At 39.5% G+C, this 24,294-nt stretch overlaps 1 protein-coding gene across 6 annotated transcripts; it reads right to left on the reverse strand.

Moving 5' to 3' along the window:
- Nucleotides 1–160: 160 nt before the first annotated feature.
- Nucleotides 161–23,621, reverse strand: LOC146471441 (beta-lactamase-like protein 1). 6 transcript variants are annotated; one of them, XM_085119908.1, is made up of 14 exons: nt 23,452–23,621; nt 21,947–22,051; nt 10,409–10,661; nt 8,852–8,881; nt 7,974–8,114; nt 7,086–7,226; nt 6,544–6,665; nt 5,879–6,040; nt 4,943–5,071; nt 4,521–4,635; nt 4,012–4,087; nt 3,231–3,371; nt 2,566–2,675; nt 161–1,877 (listed from the first exon to the last, which is right to left on the reverse strand). In XM_085119908.1, exons 3-14 carry the CDS (start codon nt 10,601–10,603, stop codon nt 1,500–1,502), a joined length of 1,740 nt encoding a protein of 579 aa, XP_084976034.1. In that variant the 5' UTR covers nt 10,604–10,661; nt 21,947–22,051; nt 23,452–23,621; the 3' UTR covers nt 161–1,499. The 6 variants fall into 6 exon arrangements, with proteins under 6 accessions (XP_084976034.1, XP_084976035.1, XP_084976036.1 ...); XM_085119909.1 differs by lacking the exon at nt 23,452–23,621 and adding an exon at nt 22,167–22,286; XM_085119910.1 differs by lacking the exons at nt 21,947–22,051; nt 23,452–23,621 and adding an exon at nt 17,129–17,296.
- Nucleotides 23,622–24,294: the final 673 nt, after the last annotated feature.

A 24,294-nucleotide genomic window follows, 5' to 3' on the forward strand; every position in this document is an offset into this window, starting at 1 on the left:
CCCTCCCCGCCCCCACTGTCACTTTGAACAAATAGAGCTTGATGATCACTGTTGTCATCACCGTCATCCATCATATCCCCTCCCGTCTCTCCGCCCCTCCCACTCCCACCCGAAACACCACACTTTAACCGGTTAACAACGTTTTGTGCGATCACCAATAGACACTAAAAAATCTATACTTTATTTTATTCTTTCCTTTTTTAAAATTAATATTACTTTATAACTGCTATTTTCTATTTTTTTTTTTACAAAGCTTAAATATTTTAAATAAATTCTTTTTTTTTTTACTTCAGTATCTGATCATATGAAACAATTAAGAACAACGAGTAATTTATCAAACCTATGCAAAGCGTAAGATGCATTTTCGCATGAAATCAGTCAAAGCGCATGCGTCGTATACGATTTCGAGTAAAGGTCCACGTACAAACAACTAAAAACCCATAAAATTTTCAAGCAATTTTGTACTTCACCCGCTCCGGGTGTAGTACAACTGTTCTTAAACAGCTTTAAATATATTGGCCTCTCTATAGCATCTAATGCAACTAAAAAAAATTAACTCCTAAACCACTCTTCTTTTCGGGTGATTTAGTCTTTCCAATATCGTTGCATGTAATCTTATTAGCGATGTGTGTCGTAGGATTGCTACAAGCATATTGCATAGAACAGAGTTTTACCGTTGAATCGGCTCTTTCTCACAACAACACCTAACGGCAATTTAATACGGGCGACCTGCACCGTTTGCAATGTCTTACATGGTTGGTCGAGAGGACAAAAGAACGAACAACAGAACAATGCTCCCAACCGAAAAAAACAATGCAGCTGCAGGTTATCAGGATCCAGTTAAAATAGAGCTTTTGAAAAGTACAGGTCTGCTGAGTTAATAAAACGTTTTCACTTAAAACTAACAATCTGCGCTCTTGTTGTTACATGCTTATTATAAAAGACTCCACTAAACATTACTGGAAGTCTTAAAGGATAATACAGGGAATTCGTTTTCGAACTCTTCGTGAATTTTCTTTGTGCATTCAGTTGCAAGTAATACTAACCGCCCAGCTTCTAAACTACAAGTGCAAAAGTTTAACTAAATTGACCCCTGTACCGAATATATCACTGATATATAAGGCGTTTCTATGGCCGGTGGCAAGGGTTTCATTCTAGTACGAAATGATTAAAACGAAATGAAATATGAAATGAATAATCAAATCGCGTTAAGTTTATAACGCAATGAGTTTTCAAGGTGAAAACAAAAATTCTCGATCACTACCCCCACTGGGCTGATCTCGTACGGCCGGAAATACTTGTACTTATATAAAATCTGTTATTGCAACGACATGTTGAGAACATCGGAGCAGTAACAAGACCAAACGGAATGAACTAGTCACATGACCGAAAGCTAGAGATTTCTCTTGCTGAAATTCGTACCGGTTATATATCACGATATAAGAACCCCTTATTTTATATTGATTCCCAACCTACACGTAAAAAACTTATAATTTTTGTCAAAGAAGGCTTATTGGAGATAAATTTAAATTGGAAGGTTTTGTTTTTATCGCACCATGATTCTGCAACGTTCTTTTAAATATAAAGGGACCAAACTTCAATCCAAGGCTCTTCCCAGAGGCAGAAGGTGGATCAAATATGACTCGTTCGCGATTCTGTCCCAGGCCGTATATACTGCACTGCAGTCCCATTCTATAAATAACTTCGAATTCATGTCCCTTTATGGGCTTCAGATACGAGAATCCGAGAGAGCCTGGGGTCTGGGTGAATAGTAGAAGTCCGTTGTCTTCCGTAATGTTGACGATCACTTCCGGTATCCAACGAGAAACGATGGTGTATTCTCCAAGGTAGTGCTGTTTATTTGGAACAATCTCAATCTATCAGGGAAAAGACAAGAACATGAAAACTCACCCTAGAAATGACCAGCTCTTGTTGGGGAATCAGGAGAACCTCGGTGATGTTTTGGAAACGTCGTTGTTCTTGTTATTATTGTTATTGATAGAGACATTTGTTGTTGTTGTTGTTGTTGTTGTTGTTTTTGTTCATAGACGTTTGCTGTTGTTGTTTTATTTGCCTGCAATCATGCACAACAAACTCACAGGGAGGAATTTCACTGCGCAAATGTTTCGCTGTTGTTTTTGTTGTCGTTGTTGTTGATGTTGTTACTGCTGCTGCTGTTGTTGTTTTCGTCGTAGCCTTGTACTTGGTGTAGGGCAATGGATTTTTTTAAACAACAACCCTTAAAAGTACAGAAAGTACAGACCCGCTTGTTATAAAGCAAAATACTATTTCTTCACTTTTGTTACATTTTTTCCTATAACTAAATCCGCACCATAACAGAGACCTTCAGAAACGTTGTTCAGTGTAGCAGCAAACGTTTTGTTACCTACAATGAGAACATTCATGTCATTCAGACTGAACAAAACGCCCTCGTTTTCTATAAGATTAAAATCGGTCTTCTCCCATACATTGACAATTGCTTCAGAAGCACAGCTTCCCAGTTTGGTCGCTTTAAATTAGCATCACAATATATTCTGCTCACATCCCTCAAAACTTCTTCTTTACCTGAAGTTGCTGCCGTAATAATACGGTGTCCATCACTTTTGCCAGTGTCTCTACGATGGAAAACGATGCTTGTCCACCGAATTCACGACCACTGACAAGGACTACTGCACCTGCAAAATATTCGAGATGTACTAAAGATGAGGAATGAAATAAAGCAAGGGTTTACCGTGAGTCGTTTAGCTAAAAAATTAAATGAAAATCCTTCTCCCCATTACTTGATCTCATAATTATTCCTAGTTAGTTATGCATTGATACTGTCACTCATTTCTTTGTTGTAAGCTATTTTACGTAATCTTTGTGAATTATGCCAGCTATACTATTCACAGAAATTTTAAATTCAAACACTGTTTTTCAAACTTCTTCGTAGCTGACGACGATTGGTGTTCCATCGAAATATGTCGTATGAGTAAAAAATCTCGTGTTTTTTTTTAATTCCAACTTAACCTCTTTTGATAAGCAACAAAGAAGACCGAGAAAAACTGAAACAAGAAGCGTACACGTGTTTATGAATACAAAAACGGTGCATTATTAAAACAGTAGTTAAGGGATAATAAATGCTGATATCAACTAAAATAGACTTGAATATCGACACAGCAATCCCACATACCATGATTTGTGTCCCTGTCTGACTAGGGCTAAATTCTAAATGCCTGCAGAATACTAACCTAGTTTGAATTCTGGTACAAATGCAAATCCAGAAGAGTATCCAGGAATGAACCCAGTTTTCATTATAATCGAATACGTTCCAACGTCTACGATTTCCCAGCCAGTGCCAAACACTGTTTTTCCATCTGGATACATAAAATCTACAAATAAAAATGACATGCAGCAAATTAAAACAATTTTTAAAATATGTATATAGGGAAGGGCATTTTTATCGGATAGTGAGACAAAATAAGATTGAAAAAAAAAAACTTAAACGATTCAGTTTTTTCGACAGTCGGTTTAGCCCTCAGAATAGTCTTGAATTATTGTGCATGGAGACAATTTGTACTAAAGCAGATTTTTTATTTTACTTTTTAATTTACTCATTTGTTTCAACTTTCTGTCCTTATTTTTTAGTTTACCTCTCCGAAACTGAGACAAAACTAAGAGATACAAAAAACTTTTAAAAAAAAAGTGAAAAGAAAACGTGGTAGCCTGCGTAGCAGTCGTTTCCGTTTCCTTCAAGCCAAGCGGGGCAAGCGCGCGAGGGCATTGGGCAAAATGGAGCAAAAAAAAAAAAATTAGGCGCGGGCGGAGGGGTGCTCCCCGCCCCTCCCCTCCTCCTGCTCCTACCTTTTTTGCTTTTTTTTGCCCAATGCCCTCGCGCGCTAACCTCGCTTGGCTTGAAGGAAACGGAAACGACTGCTACGCAGGCTAGAAACGTGGCTCCCATTTTCCCACCCAAATGCCGAAAAAGTGGGCCCAAGGTTTTATAGAATCGCTCATCTATCGTGCACAAACCTGGCTTCATTAGTTGCTGGATCAGCTCTTTCTTCAGTATTCTTGTCGGAGAACTACCAAATAAAAGTGTCATCAACTGTACAGAAAACAAACAAAAAAGTTTACGATAAAAGGATTTTAGTCGTATGTACCAAGAAAAATTTTTCCACTCCTTTTGACGAGGTAGCGGACTGATTTTCCATTTAAAATAAAGGCTTGAATTGATTTTAAACGGCTTTAATTTCAATGTAGAGATTTGACAATAGACATTTCTTTGTCTCTACGAGATATGTTCAAAAATGCATGCTAATGAGATGCATGAACTGTATGGTCGACATCACAAGGAGTCCCCTACCCTAAATTCTTACTAAAACATAAATAATTCTGTCAAATATGAAGTCTTACTAAAAGGACAAAAAGGTCTGTCTTGTGCAAAGAACCCAAATTCAGGGTTAGATGCATTTCTGGACATAAGTGAGTTTTGCAGCGGGTCTATAGCAGAGAAAATAACATAACAGCAATTCTCAAACCTTGTACAGATCATTTGGTGTTGAGTAGGCCTGGATGCTAGGCCCTGCCCAGTCCCAGTCCACCAGAGGAGCTTCACGGTTGTCAAAGTAGCCAAGTGCTTTGTTGGAGGACATCCTGCAAAGGTGTTGAGTGTACAAAGTCAAGTTTACTCAATTAAGGGAACAAAAGCATTGGCAGTTTGGAGCATATAGCAATTTTGTAACTGCGCTCTATGCTGATAATGCAAATGGAAACCCTGGCATTTCCCAGGAAAATTCCTAGAAGTGCTCATTCTTACGTCTGCGTTGAATTAAACTGTGGCATAGAAAAGAGCTCTCAATATCTTAGATATATTTCTCAGTTCCATTCCTAGCCCTTCCCTGTAATATTTCCATGTACAAGAGTCCTGGTCTCACGATAGCAAGAACAAATCGTTAAGTACCTGTCAAGATTGAATCCTGTGTTTCTCATTCCTAGCGGCATCAGTATATTTCTCTGCACCCATCCCTCGTAGTCGCTGTTTGCAAACTTCTCGGCTAATACTCGCGAAAGTAAGGCATAACCCAGGTTGCTGTAATATACAATAAAATGACGTTTATTAAAGTCTTGAAGGCTACCCATAAGAATTACCATCATTATTATTATCGTCATCATAACAATTAACAACAACAACAACAACAACGTCGTCGACGTCTTCGTAATCAGCATTATTATCGTCACAATCGAATCATAATCATCATAATCATCATCATCATCATCATCATCATCATCATCATCATCATCATCATCACCATTATCATCATCCCCAATATCATTGCCTTTATTACAATCATCGCTATCGTTACTATCACAAAACTATTCATTCATTCACTCATTCATTCATTCATTCATTCGTTCGTTCGTTCGTTCGTTCGTTCGTTCGTTCGTTCATTCATTCATTCATTCATTCATTCCTTCATTCATTCGTTCGTTCGTTCGTTCGTTCATTCATTCATTCACTCACTCATTCCTTCTTTCCTTCCTTCCTTCCTTCGTTCCTTCGTTCGTCCGTTCGTTCACTCACTCACTCACTCATTCATTCCTTCCTTCCTTCCTTCCTTCCTTCCTTCCTTCCTTCCTTCCTTCCTTCATTCGTTCGTTCGTTCGTTCGTTCATTCATTTCTTCCTTCCTTCCTTCCTTCCTTCCTTCCTTCCTTCCTTCCTTCCTTCCTTCCTTCCTTCCTTCCTTCCCTCATTCGTTCGTTCGTTCGTTCGTTCGTTCGTTCGTTCGTTCGTTCATTCATTCATTCATTCATTCCGTCAGTCAGTCAGTCCATTATTCATTTAGTCGTTCATCTGTTTGTTCATTCAAATCGTGGAGTAAGAAGTTCCGTCTTACCTGTAGTGCGGTAGTTTTCCAGGAGGCGATTTCAGTTCCATATTTTTCAGTTGTTGAAGAACGTACGTGTTGTTAACAGGACACAAGTGAGTTGTACTGTAGGAGTAAGCGGCACCACAAGGGACTTCACGGGGGAGGCCTGAAGTATGTGATAAAATTTGCCTGTTGGGGGTAGAGAAAGGCCATGAATATTTTAAGTATCATCCTATGGCTTGGGTTTAACAGAGAATATTCTGCATATATCAATGCGAGAATACCAGTGTTTTAGTGAGAAAAAAATTGTAGACTAGTGTGAACGAGCAATAAGAATAGGCCATTTCCGAGTTGCTGAGAACCACACTATGAAAGCGAGGCTAAGTGCAAAACTTTTAGTTTTGTTTGCATATGAATGAAAACTAATTTTCACAACTAAAACTTTGCAATTAGCCTCGCTTTCATAATGAGGTTCAAAGCAACTCGGGAATAGTTTAATAGGCTAGTTTCTGAAAAGCGTTGCTCCAAACCCCACTTAACGACGCTAATGAACAAAATGGCAACTTGTTCAAAATATAGATAATCTAAAGGGAAGCTCATTAGCATTTCGTCAACCCCTTTCCTGCAAACTTTGTAGCAGCTAAACTTTTCCTCAACACTCTTCGCCTTAGCTTTTTTCTGCGAGTTCTCACCTTATTGTTATTTTCTGTTGGTTAAAAGGGTTCCTGACTTGAAACCTTGGCTCGTATTGTTCTAAAGGATCGTCCAGACAGTCTATTCTACCAGATTCCAGAAGTTTAAATACAAATAATACCTAGGTAAAATGAGCTCGTGTTAGTGAATGAGGCAAACAAGATAAGACAAAAAGTCGGCAATACAAGAAACGTTGGATCCCACGCACCAGCTTGAGCCAGCGATGCAGTGCTAGACTTGTGAGAGATCTTAATCAATCATACATGTATCATGGAAGAGAAAAAACAAGTTTATTGTACATGTACCGCAGCTATTGGCGATTCAAACCTAAGTCCGGCGAGATTTATACCGAAGAGTGACTGCTGGAGCAGTCAAAAAATCTTCAAATATTCTTGAAAATAAATAACTTTATGCGGTGATAAGAACACTACATTAAGAATCTTTGCAAAAAGGAAACAATGCTTGAAAAGTGACGGCTCGTAACTATCAGACGTTAAAGCTGTTACTACATAAGTTGTGAATTAGACTGAATATAACTTACTGTAAATATTTTGCTGATACTGGCGACACGAAATACGGTATCCTGGTTGGGAGGCTGTCCCTGGCGTTTCTTGTCTTTGAGTCCATAGCTTTGTCTCCATACAACTCTGTCTTGATAAACCACATTTCCCGCCATGCCTACCTGTAATAAGACCAAAAAAAAAAAAAAAAAAAAGAAAGAAAGAAAACGCACAGAATTAGATTTAAAATTTTCAGTCCTAGATCTATCATCACGATCTATTTTCTCACTACGTTTGGGCATGGCTGGTTTACCTTTGTCAAGAGTATAAATTTATTGTGGTCTATCGCGAATGTGCAAATCCGATTGGAATATCAGTAGAGTATTAATTAGAGAGAGGATCGTTTATTCAAAAACCGAATCACAAGATGTCCAAACCTCTTTCCTTTGAGGTTCACAAAATTGGACGATGACGTAATATGACGTGAACATCACGTCATAAGCTCTTTTCAGCTCCCATCTTGGATGCACTATCTTACATTTTTCAATTTAGGATTAAGTGTGACCATTTGTATGGCAGCCATTGAACGATGCGTTTCCTAGTAATTTTGCCACACGGAATGTTTGAATTAGAATGTTCTATCAATTTAAATCCGCAAATTAAGAGTCGTTTAGTGGGACTTGGAATACAGTGGAGCCTCAATTTAACGGAGTGCCAAGGGGCAAGGGAAATTAGTTCGTTATATCGAGGTTCTGTTCCATACATTTTAAAAGGCCAGCTGGAGAAGATCGTTCGTTATACCGAGGACCTTCTAATTAAGAAGTTCGTTAAATCGAGGTTCCACTGAACCATACAACAGTTTAAGAAAGAGAAAACTATGTCACAACTGCCTCAGATAATCAACAAAGACTTCAATCATTTTTACTTACGAGGCCATCGAGTCCTTGGAAGGAACTGAATATATACTTCGCTTGTGAAAGATACCGCTGTACTTGATCAGGCAGCAACCAAGGCGGGTCAGCCTTCTCCATCATGATAGGGCATGGTGACGATTTGAAAGACAAGTATTCCTGCAATAATTGTGATAAAACACAGAAAGCCAAGGATAATGTGGTCTTTAACTGAGTGTTAAAGAAATGATTCGCATTTGCCATACGTTTCCTCTTCTACACTCTGTTATTGGATAAAACAGAGCTCCCACCACTAATATTAAAATTTTACGGGTGGCGCAGATTCTGCCTTGTTCTTTAAGTAGCTTCAAGAGAATTGAAGTTTTGGAAATGTAAGCGGGAGGGTATATAGAACGACAAAAACTGTTTCCTTTGAGGTTCACTGATGGCGTCATAAAACGTGGTAATTAACGACGATGTTTCCGTGCATTTCTCCAAAACCTCAGAGTGCGAAAGAAAGAATAAATAAGTGAATGGCCATCGCAGTTTCGTGCGCAAGGCAACAATTTGTGATGACGCAATTAATCAAAACTAACTGCGATGATTACTTACTTATTCAATCTTTCATCCACAGTTCAAATATGTGGATTTCATATAATCTACTTCCATCACCTCACCTCTACGGGTATATAACAAATTCAGAAAATGACCAGCTCCCTGTTGGCTTGATATAGCTCAATTGGTAGAGCACTGCGCCGGCATCGCAGAGGTCACGGGTTCGAATCCCCTTCAAGCCTGATTTTTTTTTTTTTTTTTGACATTCACTTACTCATTACTACGCTTGTAGGAACACACTAATTTATGGATCAAGTATACTTTTGTAATGTGTAAAGGAATATTTTCCAATACTGATTTACCTGATTCTTTAAAGGATCAACAGCAGGCTTCTATATAAAACGAATAAAATCGAGTTGTTAAAGAGGCAAAGTACTAAAGAGAGATGTAAATAAAAGCTGTCAATTAGACATTACGACATGCATGGCCTGTTCTGCCGTCACAAATTGGCCTGCGAATTTGATCGCTGAGTTTGCCAGATCGCATTCTATGCAGGTTTCATGGTGCCGAGTTTGGAATACCGCAATCTGTAAAGAGCAAAAACTACCCTATCCACGAACCTCCACCTCAATAAGTTTGATCCCTCCCCAGTATGCGCTCTATTAACGAATTCGGTATAATCGAACTGGTCCTACGTGCGGTAAAGTTTAGTTTTAGACACCTAACATGTCGTGTGCCAAATTACTCTGAACAACATTAATATTCAACACGCCACGTTGAATGAAAAGCCGCTCTTAAACCTCAGAGACATCAGAGTTAGCGATTTTGCTAAGTTTGTTTTGCGGTATAATTCGACTGTGTAACCGTCAGGTCCAGAGGGCGTACTCTCAAACTGAGCTATAAACAAAGCTATTGTTCTCGGACAGGAAGCACACAGTCACGAAAAAGACGGTGGTTTCCGCTTGAACCTCCCATCTTCCACCCTTTATGATGGTTTCTTAATTGTAAATGCCACCCCTCTATCAGAAGTTAAACTAAGAAAAGCATTCAGACGACCCCGCTCTTCTTCAACTATCTACTCAGGCGTCCTCTTTCTAGTAGAATAATAATGTCCTGTTTCAAATTTTTAAAGCCAATAAACTTTGTCTCTAAGGTTCATTACACAGGTGGTGTCTTTCGTAACCCTCGTACCCCTAAACAAGGTGGGTCCTTATCGAGTACACTTGTTACGACTTCCTAAAATGCAAACGTGAGGCGCTGAAGTAAAGGCTCAACTGTTCGCCTCACGCAAAGGTCTTACAAGGTCATTGTAGATGGGATGGCACAGCTTGAAAGGAAAAAAACCTGCCGACTGTGTAATTGATCTACTCCAAAATACGTGATGTTAAATCTAAACTCAATGCGTGCCTCAAATTCTATTATTAGAAGAATTCAAAAAAGAAACCACTATTCTTTGTAAGGTCCAAAACAAGTTTCAAAAATTACCATAAAGATTTCCCTTAATGTTAATTTTACAAAACCGAACGATATATTTTCCCTTTTATTCAAAGAATCGTTGTTTCTTTATAAGATGTATTATAAAGTCTTCTTCCTTTTTAGGAATTCAAAAAAGTCGCTCATCAAAAGAAAGTTAAAATATAGAAAGCTTGGAAATGAAACGCTAAGAGGTCTATGGATAAATTCCTCAAATTTGGCCATTCATTCAGATGAGAGCTACCAACTGAGGAGCTGTGAATTGTTTAATGTGTTGTTTCAGGTGGTTCTAACTTTTCAGTCTGTGGATGTTATTGTGACATATGACCATTCCTATGAACTCCATTTAGCGGTACTTTGTCATAAATGAATGCTATTTGTTTTTCCAAAGTGCAATTTCGAGATGAGATAATTTAAAAAAACAATAGAGGACCTTTGTAGCTAACCTGATTAGAAGCATCGTTCTTCTTTGTGATTTGCCATACGAAAAGGACAGTGACAACAAGAAGCCCCAGAGACACAACCACAAGAGCGAGCTTTAGCCGACCAATGGTCCTCGCCTCCCTGCTCGAGCAGACTTCTGGATAAGCGACGACACCTCGCGATGCAACCGTCGATAGTTCATCACCGTGGCTAGTCATCAAGCTATCGAAACTGTGGCAGCTCCGATCTTCACTCGCGGTGTCTTTCTCGCTGTTTCTGAAAGAATCATTAAAGTGTGATAAACACCAAGATCCATTACAATACCACGAAATTTTAACCTACCCTTCCATGTATGTTAACTCCAAAGGGCTCCTGACTTACCCAAAAGACGGAAGCATTTTACATGGTTGTACGACCAGCTTAAAACTTCAACAGACTTTGGTAAAAATAACCCGGCGGCCGGTTGAAGCCAACTCACGTGCGAATATATTTGAATAAAAATCTCTAACCTTAATCACGTTCTGTTAAGCACTCTTTTGTTTTGGGCACAAAGGAAAGAAAAAACCGGCCGGTTGAAGCCAACTCACGTGCGAATATATTTGCATAAAAATCTCTAACCTTAGTCACGTTCTGTTAAGCACTCTTTTGTTTTGGGCACAAAGGAAAGAAATATAACATGTTCAATAATGAATTCGCTGCAACAAAAGGTCCAGGTCCTCTGTCGCACGCCGAAAACGAGACATCGTTTAACTTCGGCTCGCGATCCGTCTTTGGCTGTTTGATACAACCTATCCCAGGTACTGGCCTCCAGCACCGGCCGCACACCGGTTAAAAAAACGTTCCCCTGAACAGAAATCTCTCCATCGTGTTAATCGTTTTGGGAACTATTAATCTGGTTGATGAATTATCAGAGTACAAAAGTTGTTTGACCTCTAGAAATTTGCATAGGATTCAGTACACACATAGCACAGTACAATCAACAAACTTTCGCAGCGGGACGGTTTAGGAATTTAGGCCTATTTTTTATATTTATATAAAAATCTCATCAGCAACATTTTTTTCTGTATCTGTTTTTTTTCGAGAACTTTGTAACTCAACTGCTTGTAGTGAACTCTAGAATAAATACAAGACATTCTCACAGGCTCAGTTACGTAACAGCTGGAGTAAGACCAATTTATGCCTCTTACTTACCGAGTTCGAGGTCCGTACCGTAAGTTATGGCCCAAGCGCGAAGCGCGCGGGCCATAAATCAACGGAAAAAAACAAGGATCCGTAACTTACAGTACGGACCGAAAAAACGAGGTTAGTAAGATATTTATTATATCTCTGAGGTTAATCGGGCGCGCGGGAAAGGAAACTAGTTGAAGTTTAGCGCGCGGGCTGTACAGTGAAATACGGCCCGCAAAATTGACCAATCACACCGCGATAGTAGCTGAGAGATATAATAAAGTAAATTAAGAACGTCGTAGTTAATACACAGCTCAAGAAGTTGCGAAAAGAAAGGCTGAAAAAGTTAGGTTTGAACGGGAACGCGCACGTGACCCTACGATACCAGTGGAAGCAATGCCCCAACTAACTGAGCTACGGAGTTGACTGAAAGGATGGTGATAAACCTATATGGATATCATATTACGCCTTACAGGAAATTCTTTCTAACTTACTTAAAAGACGACTGCATCGTTAACGGTGTTAAATCCGCCAGATTAGAGCATCAACTGACAGACTTCAGCAAATGCCGAGCGGTTACTTACAAGCTTAAGCTCGCTGCGCGCGAAAACATTTGCATGACAATCTATATAACGCCACGATTAGTTTACAAACACCCGCTTTTGTTTTGAATCTTAACGTGTACCTTTATCACCGCGTCAAACTTGAATGCTCCGAAACAAAAGCCGAAGGTCAATGCCGTGGTGCGCTGGAAGCAAGATAATTCTCTTGATCTTTAAATACATGCAACACAAGAACATTGAACTTTAAAACAATAAATTTTCTTCGATTCGAATACTCAGATGTGTCAGACCTGTTCCTGGAAGAGACCCCCTCTGGTTCGACTCTTGTATGCGACCACCTAGCCTCCAGTAAGCGACCACTAAATCTTGGCATTTTGGGTGCTCGCTTAAGGGAGGCTCGACTGTATAGAAGTTAGAATACAATTTACAAAGAACAAACATAATGAAAGAAGCTCTAAGACTTCTCTAAGCCTCTTTCAAACAAAAGTGAATGTTAAGAATGAGGCTAGAAAGTGACACAGGCATCATTCATATTTAAATCTTAGCAGTATGCAGGATATTTGTCCCGAGCATCCGAACTAGTAATCGGAAGGTCTTAGGTTCGACGCCTGATAAGAGCACTCGGATTTCTTTTTTTCGAGTATGCCTGTGTCACTTTCTAGAATAATACATCATTCTCATTCATTCACCAGGCTGGAAATATACCATCACATTTATTTCAAAAGCGAATGTTGTTTCACGATCCGATAAAGTTACGTCGCTGACAGAGGCAAACCGGGTGAAACGATTGGTAACATGTCTGGAATTGCGACACCAGACACCAAGCGAAGTTTGTGGTCAGGCTAGAACGGATACCAAACTTTAAAATTACCACGTCTCGGATATAAAAGTTAGAATACAACTATATAGATTACAAAGAACAAACACAATCAAAGAATCTCTAATCCTCTTTGAAACGAAAGTGAATGTTGAACACACTAATCGCTGGTTCTATCAGGCCCGGGGGTAGGTACAACGCTATATAAGCTATATCGGTATGTGCGACCCCAAAGGGTATGGTTTTTGAGCCGACTGGGTCTGAAGTCAGGTATAGAATTTAACCATTGTGGTCTGAAAACTTTGAAAACGGGTATGGATTTTCTAAAAACGAGTATGGATTCTAGAAACCAGCTCTGAAAAAGGGTATAAATTAAAGAGGACAGGTCTGAAAAAGGTGGAGCACCGGGAAACACACCCCCACCAAAATTCCGAGGAGCACCCCCCTCCCCTCCCCTCGGCAAATCAGGCGAAACACTTGAATCAAAAGGAAGCGAATCTTAAGAGCAGACTTCACCGATGTTATTAAGTATACTTTATAATTAACAAATATTACAGAAGTTCTTTTAAACAAAAGCGAACGGGAAACACCCAACGCTCATTTTATCAGGCAAAGCCGTCACCCGCCGATAAGAACCTGATCTTGTGAAAAAAAGGAACTGCTTATAACAAAATGTTCAGAGCGAAACTGTTCGACTAAATTGCGGTATTAATTTATCAACATAAGAATGAACAATCAGTCTTCTACGTAAAAACAAAGACGAAACACACTGTATTATTTTTGCACATGATGGCATTGTGTTCCCGGTGTGATCCTTAGATAGGGTACCTAAAAGTTGTATCAGCATAACTCTTTCACAGTAGTGAACAAACTTCTCTGAACGATGTTCCATGGTTATGATGGCATATTATTAAACTACGCTTACTCTAGTATTCTATGCTTAATGCTTACAGATTAAGTGTCCGTATTATAGAGGTGTCCGTTTTAGAGAGGTAGGCTTTATATGGATTTCAGTCTCTCAGGGACCAAGTGAACTGTCCGTAATAGAGAGGTGTCCGTATTATAGGTGTCTGTAAGGAGAGGTTCCACTGTACCCTATTTAAGGAACGAGACTCTCAAAAACCATACCCTATCGGGCGCCACATACCTATCTAGCCCATATATGGGAGTACCCCCCTCGCCCTAGGGATCACGTTTGCAGCTCGCGGTAAAAACTCTTAAACCCGTAAAATTCTCTAAAGCTGTGATTACGATCCCATTGTAAGACCTGCTTGGGCGGTCAGTGTTCGGCATGGCAAGAGCTAATGTAAAAACGTATATATCTGACATAGTGATTCAATCTTGGCTGTAAGCTCCTGATTCCTTCGTTGGAGGAAAAGTTATGACTAGTCGATAAAAGTTTAAAAAGTTAGGTCAAACCTTTTTGTCCTTTAAAGGAGTGGTAAAAGGCTGGTAATGAAGCCTAAGGCGAAACGGCGATCGTTCATTATGTGCAGACTTCGAGGATGAGCTTTTTTGTCGATTGCTCAGATCATCCCACACTCGATGGATTTCCACATACTAATTTGGGTGTATTTCATGTCTAGTCACGTTGTTTTATTGTCGTTTCATTTGTTCGCTACAGTTGCGGGTTATGCTCTGCTACACAGGAGTTTCATTCTCGTATGCTCTCACCAATATACACAAAACCAATGTGGACAAAAGGAATATTATTTGGTAAGATATAGAAATTTTTCAACAAACTCTTACATTAGACTAGCCCGTTCCGTGCGTTCTATCCCTATGCAAGTGTTACTTGCACACTAGTTAATCATTAACTGTTTATGTTTACGTTCATAGTTAAACTTTTTAAGAGGCGTTAGTTTTTCTCATTGTAACTCAAGCCCTGAAGAAGACTAGTTGTACTAGTTGGCCCAAATAAATAAGCCCTTTGCCGCAGTGTCGGCCCTAGCAATCAGTTTAGTTTATTTACACGTAAAGTGACGTCTGGCACGTGCATTTCTACCACACGAGATCCGGCAACGTAGCGCCGGTATTCAGAACAGTTTATTTTGCGTCGTCTGGTCCCCTGCATCCAAAAGTTTCGTAGTTACTTTAGCGACCTACGTCACGTCACGTGGGGAGGAATGCGTGACGTGACAAGCCAAAGAACGTCTGCGTAGGACGCTAGTGTTACTTAAAATGAAATCGAGATTTTCTTGTATGAAAACATGAGGCCTTAGCCTATGGTAAAGCACAATGAAAAAGCACGTGCGCGTACAGATTTATAAACCCCCTCCCCCTCGTCAAAAATGCAGAAAATAGTGCCACTCCTCCCCACCCCTTAATTCGAATGAAAGCGTCTGGTCATTGTTATGGCATTTTTTAAGAGTCCAAGGTGTTGCGCGTGCGCAGCCTCTCCAGGCCAAAGATACCTTTCGCTGCTTAGCAACCATTCACTTTTAATTTTAATTTCTTGTCAAATGATCACTATCTAGCACTGTAGTTTCTCACTGCCAAGTTTAATTACCGCTTGAAATCATTCAATTGTAGTTCAGATAAGACAAAAGAGAGATTCAGAATAACTTTTACACGTCAAAGGAGAACGGTAGAGAGTCACGTGATCATAATTTTTCTACCATTTTCTATGTTTGCTGGCTGTCGTTTGCGTTTTTAGAGCAAGATAGATCCAGCCGGCCTAACAGTCGTTTCCGGCCTACCAAGCGAGCGCGAAAAGCCAACGATACTTGCGGATGACACTTTTTTCTCCTTCCTCTCCACGTGAAGAGAAGGAAACCTGCAACCTCGTTCCCATGGCTCTGGGAACGAGGTTGCTTCTCCGGACTTCTCGCGCTCGCTTGGTAAGGGAAGCGGCTTCGCAAACTAGATAGATCAAGCTTTTTTCTTTTTTAATTATTTTGCCACACAAAGAAATTACAAACAAGACACAATAAAATCATTGAAATTAAGTTACAAAGAAAAAAGTGGCAAGGAGACCGAAAAGAAAGTAGAAAGCTCATGCGTGAATCGGCCTCTCCAATTAAACTAAGTTGACTATACAAATAATTCAGTTAGTTACATGGCGTAAGGACGTGAAATAGATCAAAGATTACAGAGAGAATTTTTCGTATTACACAACAAACGAGGGTTGGAGAATGGTGTGTTATTCAGTGAGTGACACAGGCAAACTCGAAGAAAAGGAAATCCGAATGCTCCTACCAGGAGTCAAACCTAAGATCTTCCGTTTACTAATTCGGATGCTCTACCACTGAGCTACAGAAGACTCGTGAGAGCCTAGGCCATTAAACTAGGTTCATGGGACAAACACCTGGATACTGCTAGGATTTGATTGTCAATGTGTTGCATATGCGCAATGGAATAAATGTGATGAGAATTAATGAAACAGGAGTTTATCGTAGAACGCATTGTCAAACCTGCATGATTCTCTAAGGAAATGACTTGTACAGCAAACGTATTTCAAGGAACTCAGTGATATTACGTAAAGAGGTTCGAGAGACGAAAGCTGATATTTTTTACCCAGATAAACCAAAATTTGTCCTAGGTGATACACGATTTTGTTTCTAGTAGATACCATAGAGTTATAAAGCAACAATTTGGGCCGAAGCTTTAAGCAGAGAAAAAATTCGTTTAGATATTTTGTCCACTTCTTAGTATGACAACAATATCAGTATTGAAACAACTGTTGGAATAATACATGCAAATTTAACAGGAAAAGTCTGATTGCTTTCCCTTTGGTAAATGAGACAATTATAAATAAGACGATTATGACTTCATAGTTACCTGCAAGATCTCGAATGCTGTTGTATGGGTTTATAACGTAGACCTCGATCACATTTTAAGCTTGGCCAAGCTTTCTATTCAATGTAGATATGCTCGCGTGTTTCGTCAATAATGCAAGATCAACTAATTAAATAAATGCCTCTGGAACTACGAAAAGATTGTTAACAATTTTTTGCCTAGAGTCAAACCACAAACTATGCATATTACATAACTGATATGGACCTCCCTCACTTTTTAGAATCGACATGGAACTCTAAAGTCTGACCACACAAACGAATGCATTGAGAAGTTTTTCCAGCGATACTGTTTGCTTGAAATATTTCTCTAGTTGTAAATCAAAGCTTGGCCAATTTCTGTTTACGAACTCAAAGGAGTTTATACTGGGATAGCCCATAACACGCTTTTAGTGAACATACCTTTATCTCGGTTTTGTGTTTCTCAGCGGGACATCACAGCACGAGTTAACCACTCGCGGGCCAAAATGACAACCGATTTCAATTTTTTAATGGAAAGAGATCAAGCGAAACCTACTCGCCTATTCCGTGAAATTGCCCATGCATAGCAAATGGCGGTTAAACTTATGCTTAGTTTGAGACCGGGATGACGTCAAACAAAATAAACGCTGTGAGGTCACGTTATTCTGTTAAATTAGCGAATGCGCGCGCCTGCACTGTTTTTTTGTAAAGGGTTGTCATCTAATTCTTGTAACACCTTGAATATCTAAAGGACACGTTTGATTAATGGCTGCCCAAAAATATGGCCAAATTTCCTTTAAAATGGCTATTCCAATGCACGTTAACTATTCATAAAATGTTTTCGATTACGGAAGAGATGGAAATGATAACTACAGCTAGTGTCTACTTGACACAACGTTAATTGAAATAGCTGTATATAAAATTACACAATGTACAGTGCAGTCAATAATGATATGGAGTATAATTCATGTACACATATATACAAAACTTAAATCAACATGGGCTCAAACAGCACTGGAAGATTCAAGTGATTAACTACCGGTCAAGAAATACATGTACAAGGTGTTTAAGTGTAAATTCAGGAAATTTTTGACCTAAAACCGATGTTATGCATTGTCAATTCCAGCCATGCCTCCCCCCCCCGGTCAATCCCCGGGCATTCAATTAAGAAAAGAAAATGAAAATTTCCCCGGTGATGGGGCAACAAAGTCGCTCAAATGACCCGTGGTGTGAAAAAGAAGAAGACGAATGCCCAACCCCTGGGCTCATCAGTTCCAGCACTGCCCATCCCCACCCCTCCCCCCGGGCCAATCACCGGGCAAAATGACAAATGCCCCAGGGTGGGGGCAAAAAGTCGGTCAAATGCTCCGGATGCAAGTGTAATCAAAGAAGGAGTCGAATGCCCCATCTCCGGACTCATACAGAAATTAACACTACCCAAGATAAGAAAGGTGTTACTCATCAGTTTTCATTTTTCATTTGTTATATATGCAACTGCCTTTCCCTCGTTCTTTTGCTTCAGTGTAATGTCATCATCACTTTTCCAAATAACACTGCATGACAGTGCAATTCAGCAGTGTAAAATTAGAGCTTGAAATAAAAAATATTATACAGACATGTTTTAATACATGGAAAATCAAAGACGCATGATTTTTAAACAGAAAAAAAAAAAGAGGAAAACTTGGAAATGTTTTTAAAAACCCACCATCATGATAGCTTTAAAATCTATACGACCACCTAAAATAAGAAGATTTTAGTGGTCGCTTACGAGAGTCCAACCAGAGGGGTACTACTCAGGCAACGGTTCTGACATATCTACTTATTCGAAGAAAATTTATTTCATACATTTTCCTAGTTCCAATGCAAGCAGTGCTAGGTTGTCACTTAAAGTTCCTTGTTAACTCAAGGGAGTAGCGTAGTACATTCAGAGGACGTGGAGATCAGACCATGTGTCAAGTGGTCGCTTACAAGAGGTTAAAAACAATGAAAAATCATAATGCTGTCACCTCAAAAAGTGGTCGCGGTCGTTTACAAGAGGTTCCAACTATGTATAGGGCTTTGGCTCGGAAATATTTGGTGCTTTGGATAGGTGGTCGCTTATGGGAAGTGGTCGCACATGGAGGTTCGACTGTATAAACTAATTTGTATATCAGTTACAGCATTGGGCCAGTGAGCGGTGAAATAAATAAGTGAACAATAATAAGAGGGTATCAATTGGGGTGTAGCTTTGACGGTTGACGGTCAAATTTTAGGGCTTTTGACGGTTGACCGTTTTTAAGAGGAAATTTCTTCCATGAGTTAGAGTTAATATTAACTTTTGCGCTTTCTAATATTAACAATTGTGTTTTGGAGGTTGTTTTTTGGTCAGAAACACGTTATCAATGTACTAAACCATTAATATTTTGAAACCAGAACTACTTCCAGACGGAAGTTAGTTGTGATGTCAGTTTAGACGCAAAGTAAATGGAAAAGACCATAAAGTGAGTTTATTTGGGAACATGGAAACTAGTTTACCAGTTAAAACGATTCTTTGAGAGCCAAACGTTTGGGATGAGCAGCTGAAATAGTGATATTTGAAAGAAACCGTTTGACGGCAAATAATAACTGGTTTTTTGACGGTTGCCGGTAAAAATTGCTCTTTTTTGACGTTCGACGGTTAAATTTTAGGTTGTTTGACGGCTGACGGTTAACCCCATTGCTACCCTCTAACAAAGAAGTGAGACTTCTAATCGATGACGTCAGACTGACTACTAGAATTGACGAAAATGCACTTGATCAAATCATCTTAATTACAGCGGTTACTAGCCTGTTCTTGGCTCCTAGAGCGATGCGCGAAGGAGAGTGCGAGGGGACGAAAACGAGGGGGGAATGGGCCCCTCGTTTTCGTCCCCTCGCACTCTCCTTCGCGCATCTCTCTAGGAGCCTGGAACAGGCTAAACGGTTACCAATAACACGCGACCTATCGCCTTCAAAAGACTCCGATAAAGTTGCGTTTTGGTGGACGTCAATCAAAGAAAAGCCGTTGAAATTAATTTGAATTCTGAGAACATTTCAAGGCAACAGAACGAAGAAATTGACAGTTTTATCCGCTGACGGATGGTAAACTTTATGAAAGTTGATTTCCAAGACAGACTCTCTAAAAAATGCGCATTGTTTAGACGAAGCCGTATTTTTTTTATGAAAGATTTGAAATCGCCACACCTGACAATTAAATCAGCGATACGTGCAAGAGAGCAAATTATCACGTGCAGTGAAATCGAAATTTTTAAAACCTTTTATTTGCGCTTGATCTGGCTGGAGAATCAATTTAAATAAAGCTTACCTTCTCTAAGCGAGGTAAAATTCTCAGTTTCTTGCAGGGTTACTTTGGAATCTTGTCAGAATTCAAAATAATTTCAACGGCTTTTCTTTGATTGACGTCCACCAAAACGCAACTTTATCCGACTCTTTTGAATGCCGTAGGTCGAGTGTTATTGGTAACCGCTGTAATACTTGTTGCCGTAGTCTCTGTCCTTTGAATTTGAAATGCGTGGTCGTCTACATCGCTCTTATCCTCCATCGCAGAAGCTCTTTTGGCTCGTCACGCAATCGTTCCTTTCGTTGGAGAGGAAAGATTGCGTGACGAGCCAAAAGAGGCTACATCGTTTTCGGATCCGTCGAGATGTCCGCAGTTTGCGTGCAAAAATTTTATAAATGCAATTTGGATCAGAAAAATGAAAGGAATGCAAAAAATAAAGAAGATATCCTTTAAAACATCTATCGACTTTTGCAACCCTTGCTGAGTCAGCCATTTTGGAACAAAGTTTTCATCTTGCCCGACAAAATCTTCAAGGGAGTGACCAGTATTCTCTGCCACGTGCGGGACAGAAACCATAAGGGGGTGTTAAATGCCCTGCGGGCAGCGATAAAAATTCAAATGCCTCATCCCTGGGATTACGTGATGAAATGCCCTACTAATGCCCTAGGGATGGGCACTGTTTGAATTGACCTAATGCATAATCCCCATAGTACTAGTACTGCCCCTTAAATTGCACAAAGCTGAAAGAAATCTACTTACTATTTTGATTACAGAGCTCGAGAAAGTGCGTGTAAACACGCGAACTAGCGAAGCTGAGCGAGTGAAGAACTGGGGAATGTGCCTCTCCGTCGATTCAGTTCCAATAGTAAAAAACTACCAGACTAAACTGTCAGATGAAATCCTATAAAGTGCATGTGACCATTCAAATGAAAGCTACTGAGCAGTACTTTCCAGCTACACACGGCGGTTTTCACTTTGAAGCCTTAGAAGCAATCCTAAAGTGTGACCAATCATACGAAAGCTACTGAGAATTTGGTGCTGTTTGTTCCTCCATAATTTGGAAGGTTCTTCCGGTTTCAATATGTTCAAGAAGAGAAAGATTTGTAATATATTTTATTTCGCTTTTTTTTCTCCAGTGTTCATGGGCCTACAGTTTCTTAAAGCGTTAATTACAATACACCCACGTACACGTTTTTTTTTTAGGACAAGACCTCCTTCGGACTGATTATATCAGACCCCTTTATATTCTTACTACTAGCTATAAAGCACGCTTCAATTCGTATATCGATCGTCCTCGGTTTAACCAGGGGCAGATCCAGATAGTTTATAGGACGAAGAAGAAGTCGAAACTGGTAGGAAAGAAATCGGCCAAGAAAAGTATGGAGAAAAAGTAAGAGCTCGGCCGTTTGAAACTGGTCCGTACAAAGTCTATCCACTGAGGCTCTTTCATCAAGTTCCTTCATACTTTCTTCGTCGAATTTTTTTCACACCCATTTCGAATTTTTTCTCGTCCCCACTATCCAGACTATCTGCTCCCCTGGGTCTCCGAGGCCGATGCTGTATATTCAAATGTCAGTTGGTGGTTACCGATAAATGTCAAGACATGTCTACACATATTACACCGATATTCCAGACACATGCCACAACAGATAATTTTATCACTCACTAACTGAACCAAATTTATCATGTTACGATGTTTTTGCTATTGAAGCTGATAACACCATACGTACAATTCAAACATCTGAATGGCTGGGCGATGGCAATCACCTTGCTGTGCCATTAGAAGGAGTGAAAATTAAAAGAGTAATATTAATATTTGGTAGACACCCAAAACTGCCAACTACGCTTTCTCTGATGTGTGACGCTATGACAACCTTATCTACAAATGCCGTTAAATCTTATTTTAGATCTTCAAAACTCGGCTAATATATTGCTAAGTAAAAATATTTCCACTAGCTTACCTCTATAAGTACATTTCTTCTTATCTGCTCATCTACGAGTCAAGGAGAACAGGACATTTTGGCGGCCGCTTCGAACGCCAAGGCACTATCGACTTCGCTCGGAACCTTTGAAATACAGTATATGAAATGAAGGCGTAAGTTAATTATAGAATAAAACAATTAGCATCACGAACAAATGGCTCAAAATTGAAATGGCTACGATGCTCGTTTGACTAGGTACCTTCGAATTCTGTGTCCTTCCTATAGCTTGACTGATATAGCGATTCGCTGGCGTTCTACCAAGAGCTTATCCAGCATGATCCGAAATGGCGTGCGCGTTTGCGTCGTGACTTGAATTGTCACCGGATATTTGAGAGGCACTTCACCTTTCTACTTTAGTTAGGTATTCATTAAGTACCGTAAATACTTTGACTAGACAATAAGTAACCGAGAAATTTAAAGGACACAGAATTTGACGCCAGGGTGGCAGAAAAAATGAATGAGCTTCGAAAGTCTACAGCTCTCAGATGAAAAAGTAAAGGTATAAGGCCGGAGAAAGAAAATTTGGTAGTTAGTGTGGCTTTTCCTACGGGTGGGGGTAGGGGTGGTAGGGGGAGGGAGGGGTGGGTTGCGAGGGAAAGGCTTGCGTGACTTTTTTTTGGATTGTGACAAATAAAACTAGATAAAGGCTCTTGACTGTTCCATTAAAAGGACTCTATATTCTACATGTATTGCACATGCTAATGCCAATTACGTTGAAGTCAAAAAAGTGCTGCTCCATCGAGTTTTGTTGAAAATAAAAAATCACTATAATATTTTTAATTCTCAGAAAGTATTCTAGTATACGTATTTGGATAATCAACGCTCCCTTGCAATCAAACATCTGACTGATTTAATCAAAATTTTTTTCTTCGGCTTATCCTTTCCATCGTTTCTTTTCGCTTTCTTTTGTTCTTTCTCTTGCTTGTTCCATTGTATTTAACCGTTTGCGGACCGAACCTACTTTCAAACCGAGAGGACGGTAGGTTAAGCCATTCGGCGAAACATTTTTAAAAAGGGGTAGCTTCCATTCTTAGTGGTGAAATAATTTCCAGTAGGTCCAATAACAAATTTCCAATACGTCGTTTCTGTTTTTTCTGTTTTTGTTTGTTTGCTTGTTTGAAAATTCACCTGTAAAATTCTACTTGCTAAATAGATTCATGTGCTCGTGTCGCCGGTTTATACTTATCCGTTACTACTACAAAAAATTGTGCACAGAAACCATAATTATTTTTTTCTACACTAGATGATGTTGTTGTTTATCGAATATAACAGCTTTCCTTCACCGGACTAGAAATTACTAGAAGAATAAATTCATAGCCGAGAATAAATATGGAGATCATACTGGAAGCTTTGCACGCTACCTTTACAAATGTAGGAATATTTTAGGATAGATATAGTCCAGTTATTTAATTTTATACTTACTAAGCAAACTTATCCACGAGCAAGATTTAAACCAAGTATAATTTTTTTGTATTTATAAATACCTGCTCAGGCCATCCGCAGTGCTATTCTTTCTCACTCTACGACGGCTTTCGCCTTCTCTCTCAGCCGGTGAAGTTAAATACATGTACCGTTCTTTCACGGCATAATATTTCGCTTAATCATCGGTAGGCGCTTTTTGCGCTTCAGGAAAGTTTGGACTGAACGGGCAAATAGCAAAAACAACCGCGTAACCGTCAGTAAGCGGAATTTCTGGCACAAAAAATAAATATTGAACGATAATATGCAAATGAGTTATTTCCATTTCACCTGACAAGTGTTAGCATAAAAACAATGGTAGTTATAGCAACATTGTGTAAAGATTTGAGGTGCATCCACACTGATACTTTTTCACTCCACTTCCGTCTTTACCTCAAGTTCACACTTGGTGCGAATTTTTGGGGGTTAATTTGGCCATCCGTCAGAGATTGCTTTTGGAACAAGATACCCGGCGTCATGGAGGGCTGTAAGCTCTCAAAGTCACTAAATCCCAGAAATTATTTCGGGACTGGAAAGCTAATTCATTAATTTTGAAAGCTAGGACGTTGAAAACTTTCAGTTACTAGAGTCTTACAAGTCGATTAAGAAACATCTTGAGCTAGTTTGCACGACTGAAGCCTGCGCTGGTCGAAAGAAAACGGATTGAACAATTGTTTTGTAGTTTTGAGAAATGGACTTCAGGATTGCAAACGGTTATGGAATTTAGAAGCCAGGTCTGAAAACGGGTTTTGGAAAATGCCACATTTTGGCCTGAAATAAAATTCCTACAAGAAGTAAGTCTCAAGAGTATATTTTCTTTCTTTTCATCCGTTTCAATGGTCGTTTCGTAAAAGGAGATCATATACGAA

Source organism: Pavona decussata, unplaced genomic scaffold (genome assembly GCF_977016875.1).
Source record: "Pavona decussata unplaced genomic scaffold, jaPavDecu1.1 SCAFFOLD_102, whole genome shotgun sequence".
Lineage (NCBI taxonomy): Eukaryota > Metazoa > Cnidaria > Anthozoa > Scleractinia > Agariciidae > Pavona > Pavona decussata.